This window comes from Stenella coeruleoalba (genome assembly GCF_951394435.1).
Source record: "Stenella coeruleoalba genome assembly, chromosome: 20".
NCBI classification, from domain to species: domain Eukaryota; kingdom Metazoa; phylum Chordata; class Mammalia; order Artiodactyla; family Delphinidae; genus Stenella; species Stenella coeruleoalba.
In genome coordinates, this window is record NC_137166.1 from 45,999,521 (window position 1) to 46,008,536 (window position 9,016).

The window sequence follows — 9,016 nt, forward strand, 5'->3', positions numbered from 1 at the left end:
TCCAAGTTCACTCTTCCCACTTCTCCACCCTCCTCTGGGCCCCAGGAAGCTGGCCTTTGGTTTCTGTTGGGTGCAGCCAATGGGGAGCCTAGCAGTAGGGCCAGAGAGTGGGGAAGGAGAGAAAAGTCAGAGTATTTATTCCCCAGGCTTCCTCCCTGCAGGGGCATCATGACTTCTCTGTCCCTCCCCCTGTGTACATGACTCCCTCCTTCCCAGGTGAGGTAACCACTCCCTCCCTTCTCCCATTCCTTCAGGCCTAGGGATGACAGACCCTCATCCAGGTGGGCCCCAAGGCCTTGCATTCCTCCTCCTCTGTTCTCTTCACCATCCAATCCCTTTGTAAACACCCTTGATATTAAATCACCACAGATTATCCTACATTGATTAGGCCATCTGTTTCCTGCAGGGGACCTCACTGATACAGTACAATTAAAGATGTGGGCGAATGCAAATGAGAGGTAATGGTAAGACACACAGAGCAGGCTACCAAACTCTATACAGACTCGTTCCAATTTAGAAGTTGCTCAAAGAAAGAGAAAAAAGAAAAAAGAGGAGAACTAGCAACTAACTGCTAAAAAGATTACATCCAGGAAGTGGGATTAAAGACTTTCTTCAACTCTCCAAGTTGTATTTTTTTTTAATATTTATTTATTTATTTTGTTGCACCGGGTCTTAGTTGCAGCAGGCAGGCTCCTTAGTTGCTCCTTAGTTGCGGCATGCATGTGGGATCTAGTTCCCTGACCAGGGATCGAACCCAGGCCCCTGCATTGGGAGCGTAGAGTCTCAGCCACTGCGCCACCAGGGAAGTCCCAATGGTATTTTTTTACTGACTGAATCTTTATAACAAATGTGTTACTTCGATAATCAGAAAACATATGTACAAATAAATATATGTAACATTTCTACTCATTGGAAAAATTGTTCCAGATCTGGGGTGATGGAAGACAGGTGGGTGGTGAAATTATAGGTGGGTTTTTAGCTTTATCCAATGACCTTGCCTTGCTAATTTTATCAGGAAAAGTAGTAGATTTTATTTTTAAAGCAAAACAAAGAGACTGAGACACATGGAGACAGAGAGACACAGGCCTGAATGTTTGCTAGAAAAAGGAATGAAGGACAGATGGAGTTATCGACAGAGACAAAAACAGGACCAGAGAGACAGAGACAAAAGAGGAGGCAAACAGAGAGGGAAGAAAGAGAAACAGAATGAAATGGGGACAGACATGGAGAGAGAGAAGGAGGCACTGAATCAGATATTTAGGGGTAGTTGTGGCTTGGAGATCAGGCTTTGGAGCTGGATTGAGTGTTGGTTCAAATTCTGCCGCTGCCAATCACTGACTGTGTGTCTTGGAAAAGTTCCTTCACTTTACTGTGCCTCGGTCATCCCATCTATACATCGGAGGTGGAACAATTCTTGCAGTGTCATTTTTTGAGCATTAAATGAGACATGTACATATCAGTTACTTAGAACAGGGCCCAGTAAGACCAAGCACTGTATAAGGGCTGGTTGTTATTATAGAACAGAGATAAGGACACCCAGGGTGATGAAAAGAAAGTGAGAGGATACAGAAAGGGACAGAGACCAGAACTGGTGGCAGAGAGCTGGGGCAGAGTCATCGCTGGCACTGGCCCACAGGTGGGTAAAGTCCTCAAACCCCTGCCTGCAACCCTCTGGGCTAGTCAATGGCCAGCAATGACGTTGGGAAAGCTTACCCTGCACGGGGAAGCCCGCTTGCTCACCATTCTCAGCTGGGCACTTAAAAGACACCACGGAGGGTGCAGGCACCGCTGTCCCAGGTGGACACCACTCTGGACACCACCCAGAGGACAGTGGAAGGCAGGCCCTGCTGCGGCACCAGGCTCCAGAGACACATTGTAGCTGAGGAGGGAGAGGAGAGAGGCTGAGGGTAGGAGGGGGCCCATCCTGTCTCTTCCCCTGCGTGTGTCCACAGCCCACGCTCTGAGCGTCAGTCCCTCTGCAAGTCTAACCACAGGCAGGGGCTTGGACTCGGGGCCTTCTCCTTGAGCTCGCTGACGTCCGTCGCGTCCTGCAGGAGCAGAGATGGGGCCGAGTGGCGCAGCCGCGGTGGCCGTGGGGCTGTGGGTCTTGGTGACGGTGGGCGTGGCAGCGGACCCCGAAGTGGTGGAGCCTCCGCGCCGCTTCCTCTCACACTACCGCTCCCTGGACCCCCGGGCGCTGCTGGCCATCAAGGCACTGAGGGACCGCTACGTGAGTGATGCTCAGACGCCCCCGCTCCCTGGACCGCGGGCCCACCGGGCTCGGAGACACCAGACTTTGTCCCGAGGGGCCCTCGCGTCCTAGCGTCCAGCAGGCACATCTCAGATTTCAGGGTCCAGAATTGTGACCACGACCTCTTCCCGGTGGTCAGCTCATGCCCGGCCTTGGTGCGGGTCACAGAGGGGCGCCCCCTCCAGGCGGACTCGGCTCCACATCGGGGCACAGGCTCCGCACGGGGAGCGCGGGTACCTTTCAGCCCCGCTCAGCCATCGGCGCGCTGCCTGGTTTGGGACACGATAAGCACAACCGTCCCGGCCAGTCCCCAGCCACGTCCAGGAATCTCCGACGTCCCAGTGCTTCAGGGGCCCTTGCCAGTAGACCCCGCGTCACCCCAGCCCTTGCCCCGCAGGAAGAAGAGACGCTGAGCTGGAGGCCGCGCAACTGCTCGTTCCGCCGGAGGAGGGACCCTCCGCGGCCTTCCGTGAGGCCCGAGGGCGGCGGGCGGGGTGGGGGTGGGGTGGGGAGCGCGGGCTGGTGCGCGGCCCCGTCTAACTCCCGCCCGGTGCCCGCAGTCCCGTGCGCTGCTCCGTCAGGTGGCCCGCGGCCTCGCCGACGCCCAAGAGGTGCTGAGCAGCCTGCCGAGCCCCGAGCTGTTCCCCGGCGTCGGCCCGACCCTGGAGCTGCTGGCGGCCGCGGGGCGGGACGTGGCGGCCTGCGTGAGTGCGCCGCGCCCTGGCCCCGCACACTTCCCGGCTCGCTCTGCGCCCCTGGTCTCGAGGCCAGGCCCCCGACAGCGAATCTGTCCCATGAGGCCAGAAACGGGCGCAGACACGATTCACCTCCTCTCGGTGTCCCCAAATCCGGGCTTTGGTCTGCGGCTGGGAGGGGAAGCGGGGGGGGGGGAGGGGGGGACTTGGTTCCCCGCCGCCTTCATTAACCTCCTGTTCTCCCTCCAGCTCGAGCTGGTCCGGCCAGGCTCCCGGAGCAAGTCCCTGCGGAGGCCCAGGAGGCGTCCCCAAACTCGCACAGCTGTGAGTGGAGCGGGAGGCGGGAAAGAGGCTAGACGGGAGCCCGGCTTGGAGCCGTGAGGGTCTGGAGAGGGGTCTCTCGGGGAAGGAGATTCCTGACTCAGGCCCGCTCCGCCTCCTTCCCGGGCTGCAGGACTCGCCTCGGTGCCACGAAGCCACCGTCATCTTCAACCTCCTGCGCCTGCTCGCGTGGGACCTGCGGCTGGTGGCGCACTCGGGTCCTTGTCTGTGATCCCGCCGCGGCTCCGCCTGGGACCCGAAACTCTGGGGGCGCCTGGCTGCGGACGCCGCCCTCCTCCGTGGCCCCATCGGACCAGGCGGATCTCTCAGCCTGGACCCGCCGGCGCCGGTGCCAGAGGCGCCCTTTTCCCAAAGACCACAACGAGTTCCCCCGGAAGCAGCGATATTTCCGCGGGATGCGTTGCCCTAAGATCTTCCAGGGCCCGGGCTGGCAGGAAAAGACTGGAGTCCGTGTCCGCCTTGGTCGCTGACCACCACGTACCATGGACCAGTTTCTACTTCTGTGGTTACAGGAACAGCCCTGTCTCATGACAGGTCCCAGCCCTGCTTTGAACCTTCAGTGCCCGCTTTGCGATTCCATGAATATGTGACTCTTGGACGTCCCTGCTGGGGAAGTCTCTTTCCCTGAGGGACTGGGTAGTGAAAGGGCCAAAAGTCCTCTGGATAAGTAGCTTTTTGAATTCCATTACTTAGGTGTGTTTTGTGTTTATGAAGTTTCTGTGTGTATTTGCCGTTCTGTCTTCTGCTGTTAATTTATTGCGAATTATTAACTATTTTTGCATTTCTTTGGGTTGTTTATTCCGTGATCATTTTGAGGGGGGCTGTTCAGCACAAAATGCTGAGACAGGGAAATCAAGTGACCTGAGTTTCAGTTCTGCCCCTGCCCCTTAAGTGTTGCGTGTCTGGGCAAATTACTTCTCTCTGAGCCTCAGTTTACTCATTTATGCCATGACATTGTTACACTTCCCTTGCAGTGAGTACTATACGTTGAAATAATGTTTCTGAAGCTTCCAGCTGAAGCCACAGAATGGCCTTAATAATTGGTCTCCATTAAATAATCACACACGTAAATGCAGAACAATTGCACTTTTAAAATCTGTCTGCATCTGTGTATGGGCAATCTTCGTGGCCAACTGCAAAGGCTGTTTGCCAAGGTCACACAGCTAGAGAGGGTCAGAGCCAGGTTTGAGCCCCAGAGTCTAGCTCCAGCTCCCATGCTCCTAACCACACCCCTGAACTTCCTTTCTAAGAGAAACAGTATGACGTTGAGGGATTTTGAGATAATTTGTCAATTTTCAGGATTCACAGTTGTTGCAATGTGTCCTCCCCCGATGTAAGGCCGATGCAATTAATAGAAACTGACCATAAAGAACACTGGTAGGTGACTTGGGCACATCCCTGCTGTTGCTTTTATTTTTATTATTATTATTTTTTTTTTTTTTTGCTGTACGCGGGCCTCTCACTGTTGTGGCCTCTCCCGTTGCGGAGCACAGGCTCCGGACGCGCAGGCTCAGCAGCCATGGCTCACGGGCCCAGCCGCTCCGCGACATGTGGGATCTTCCCGGACCAGGGCACGAACCCGTGTCCCCTGCATCGGCAGGCAGACTCTCAACCACTGCACCACCAGGGAAGCCCTGTTGCTTTTATTTTTAAAAAACATGTTTATTTATTTTGGCTGCTCTGGGTCTGAGTTGCGGCATGCATGCAGGACCTAGTTCCTCTACCACGGATGGAGCCCGGGCCCCCTGCACAGAGTCTTACCCACTGGACCCCCAGGGAGGTCCACCTGCTGTTACAGGTGAACCTATCTGCAGGGCAGGAGTAGAGACGTGGACCTAGAGAATGGACATGTGGACAGAGTGGGGGCAGGGGAGGGTGGGACGAAGTGGGAGGGTAGGGCTGACATATATACACTACCATGCGTAAAATAGCTAGCTAGTGGGAACCTGCTGTAAAGCACAGGAAGCTCAGCTCAGTGCTCTGTGACGACCTAGAGGGGTGGGATGGGGGCGTGGGAATGAGGTCCAGGACGGAGGGCATATAGGCATACATATGGCTGATTCACTTCATTGTACGGCAGAAACTAATACAATGCTGTAAAGCAATTATACTCCAATAAAAAAATTTCTAAAAAACGTTACGTCTCAGAGCTCAAGGACATTCCCAAATGAGGACTTTGGTCCACCCTCTCCCCGGAATTATGAATGAGGGAAAGAGGGGGTGGGAGTAATAGTCAAAAGGACTCCACACCTTCTGTTCGAGACGTCCATTACCTCCAAGTCAGGAGATGTAGCTACGCTGGGGCCGTTGAGTGTAGTGGTTACTCTCTGGTGTCAGACAGAACTCAGTTAATATCCTGCCCTCACCACTTGTTTGCTGTATGACCTTGGAGAAGTCTCTTACCTCCTCTGAGTCCCTGCAGTGTCCTCTGCATTTGCAATGTAGGCAAAGCACAGGATGTCCTTGGTGCTACCATGAGTATTCAGTAGCACGTTGCGAGGGAATTCCCTGCCATTCGAGTGGTCAGGACGCCGCGCTTTCACTGCCGAGGGCCCGGTTCAATCCCTGCTCGGGGAACTGAGATCCTGCAGGCAGCGCGGCCAAAAACAACAACAACAACAGCAAAGAAAACAAACCATATTGTGGCAGAGCCTCTGTGAACAGGGTGAGATGCACAGGCTCCCAGAAGGAGGGGCGTGTCTCTGTTTCTCTTTTTCACTGGCTGTTCCCTTTTCCTGGAAGGCTCCCCCTCAGATCTCCACAGACCTCCCTCCCTCACTTCCTTTAGGTCTTCCCTCAAATGTCATTTCATGACCTCATTAAATACAGATTTCCTCTCGCACTCTGCTCTCGTCCCTGCTTCACTTCTTTCATTTTCCGTTATCTGACTTGACCTAACGTAATACATACCACATGCCTCATCCCCGTGTCCCAGACAGGTACTATCTCGTACCTCTCTCCAGTAAAAAGCCCCATGAAGGATTGTTTCATGTCTTTTCTTTTTTCAATGCTTTCTTCCTGGCACCTTGAGCAGGGTCTGACCCAAAGCGGGGGTGGGAGGGCAAATAGGTACTTGGTGAATGAATGAAGGCATTTTTCTCAACCCCACCTGATTTCCCTGAAGTACTGGTCACAGCTCAATTTCATAGCACATCCTCCTATTCCTGGGTCCTTGTGCGCCTGACAGTCAGAGAGCAGGTCGGTGCAGGCTCCCATGCTGTCTCTATAGGTACCAGGTGGGGAAGGGTGGGGAGCAGCTGGTGTCCTCTCTGAATTCGCGAGTGTTTTGCCTTTCTCACTCTCCCTCCCACCCGCAGCAGCACCCCTGGACCTTCTGCCGTCTCCTAGACAGCCTCCCTCTTGGAAGTTCCAGGCTCTTCATGGCAACACCTCCTACAGGTGCCTTTTCCCTCTACTCCCTGTACTGGGGACTCTGCCAAAAAGGAAGTCCCTCTGTCCCCTCCCCACCGCAGTCCTAGATCAGCCTGGGCACCGGCGCAGGAGACCCGCCGTGTGGGGCTGAAGCTGCCCCAGCCCCGATTTTGACTTCCTTACTCACTTTCTTGGAGGTGAAATGGGACATGAATCCATGTCAGTTTCTCTTTCCCTGAGCAGCTCACAGGGCTCACAGGCCCCGCCCCGCTCTGGGCTTTCCCAGCGCTCGGCTCCCCTGTTGCCAGTGTCAGCCTCTAGCTGTGTTTTCACTTTTCCTACATCAGCTGGGATTGCCCAGCTGCACAGGCTAAAAGCTGCGCCATGGAACTCAGGCAGGAATTACACCTGAGACGGAGCTGGAAGTTCAGAGACAAGGACAGAGCAGCGAGCTGAGATCCAGAGGAGGAGGCTGAAGTCAGAGACGCCGGACGAGACTGAGAGACCCCAGGCGGCAGCCTCAGAGCAGACACTTGATCCCCATCTGCTGCAGAGACCAGAGAGCAGGAATGAAGCTGGGTCAGCCCCTACATCATTGTCTGGGGCCCTCGCCTCCCCAGAGCCTCCCCCTCCCCGCCGTGACGCCCTCCCTCCCCTCACCTTCTGTCCTTCCTTAACACAGACGTGGCCCCCGGCTGCAGGCTGCTGCTGGTGCTGATGACTGTGGCGCCGAGCAGGACAGGAGCGGTTCCTGTGCCCTCACCCCTCGGGGCCCTCCCAGGTGCAAGGGGCTGCCACATGGCTCAGTTCAAGTCTCTGTCCCCACAAGAGCTGCAGGCCTTCAAGAGGGCCAAGGATGCCTTTGTGAGTCTCTCCCGACCCCTCCTGCAGTGGGCGACCCTCCACCCCTCCCTCTGTGCGCTCCCAGGCTACCTGGGCTGAAGGTGGGCCTGCCCTCCCCGCACTGGGCTGACCTCCACCCTCCCCGCGGTGGGCGATCTCCTGTCCTCCTGCGGTGGACCTGCCTCTGCGGTCCTTCTGGAAGTCAACCTCCCGTCCTCCTGTTGTTGGCCATCCTCCAGTCTCCCTGGGGTCTTCCCTCTGTCCCTCCCCCCATGGGCTGACCTTGCCCTTGCTCTCCAGGAAGAGTCGCTCTTGCAGAAGGACTGGAACTGCAGCTCCCGCCTCTTCCCCAGGACCCGGGACCTGAGGCAGCTGCAGGTGAGTTGGGAGAGTCAGGCCCGCCTGCCCTCACCTGCTCGCCCTGCTCCCGCTCTGCAGGTGGCCCCTCACCTCCTCCTTCCCTCACGTCCTTCTCTCCCTGCCCTCCCCACCCGTCCCCTGACCCCTTCCCCTCAGCCAACCACATCGGCTCTCACCTGACCCCGACTTTCACCTTCCACTGTCCCTTCCTCTGTCCCCCTCACCTGTGCCTCCTCGCCTGTTCTCTCTCACGTGCAACTCTCACCTGTCTTCTGTCTCCTCCTCAGGTGTGGGAGCGCCCCGTGGCCTTGGAGGCGGAGCTGGCCCTGACACTGAATGTCCTGGAGGCCACGGCTAACTCATCCCTGGATCACATCCTGGACCAGCCCCTTCACACGCTGCACCACATCCACTCCAAGCTCCAGGCCTGTGTGAGCACTCGGGGCACCCGGGCCGCGTCTGGGCTCTGGCCACCTGTACGTGCCCCTCTGTCCCAGGCCCTGCCTCACACCCTCAACACCACCCTCCTCTGCCCACAGGTCCCAGCTCGGCCCACAGCAGGCCCCAGGCCCCGGGGCCGCCTCCACCACTGGCTCCACCGGCTCCAGGAGGCCCCGAAGAAGGTGAGTGACCGGGGAGGGGAAACCGATGGCTGGGCTCAGCTGGGAGCCCAGACGTGGGAGCTACTGAGCCATCCCCCTCTGCCCCCAGGAATCCCGGGACTGCCTCGAAGCCTCTGTCGTGTTCAACCTCTTCCGCCTCCTCACCCGGGACCTGAAATGTGTTGCCAGTGGAGACCAGTGTGTCTGACCCCAGAGACTCACCTGCAATGTGTCTCAGCATCTTCGATATTATTTATGTGTCAAAACCCTTTTTTAATTTATTGCCTCCAAATCACTATTTTTATATTTATGTGTGTAATTTCTCAAGCTCAGACCCCATAAAATGTTTATTTTTCTACTTTTTATAAAAACTGTACAAATAAACGATGAAGAAAAGATGCTCTTTGTGGTGTGGGACTGTGTGTGTGTGTGTGTGTGTGTGTTGGTTTTTCTTTGCTGCCATAACAAATTCTCACAAACTGAGCATCACAACACAAATTCATTATCTTACATTTCTGCAGGTCAGAAATCTGGGTGGGCTCAGCTAATTT

The 9,016-nt window shown here is 56.0% G+C and overlaps 2 protein-coding genes across 2 annotated transcripts; both read left to right on the forward strand.

Moving 5' to 3' along the window:
- Nucleotides 1–2,062: 2,062 nt before the first annotated feature.
- LOC307178391 (interferon lambda-4-like) lies at nucleotides 2,063–3,636 on the forward strand (the record flags this gene model as incomplete). The annotated part of the gene is made up of 5 exons (XM_079906530.1): nucleotides 2,063–2,230; nucleotides 2,649–2,720; nucleotides 2,812–2,955; nucleotides 3,196–3,270; nucleotides 3,401–3,636. 5 exons carry the CDS (start codon nucleotides 2,063–2,065, stop codon nucleotides 3,497–3,499), a joined length of 558 nt encoding a protein of 185 aa, XP_079762656.1. The 3' UTR covers nucleotides 3,500–3,636.
- Nucleotides 3,637–7,229: 3,593 nt separating this feature from the next.
- On the forward strand, nucleotides 7,230–8,673 carry LOC307178446 (interferon lambda-3-like; the record flags this gene model as incomplete). Its single annotated transcript, XM_079906640.1, has 6 exons — nucleotides 7,230–7,239; nucleotides 7,343–7,524; nucleotides 7,804–7,881; nucleotides 8,151–8,294; nucleotides 8,403–8,486; nucleotides 8,575–8,673. 6 exons carry the CDS (start codon nucleotides 7,230–7,232, stop codon nucleotides 8,671–8,673), a joined length of 597 nt encoding a protein of 198 aa, XP_079762766.1.
- Nucleotides 8,674–9,016: the final 343 nt, after the last annotated feature.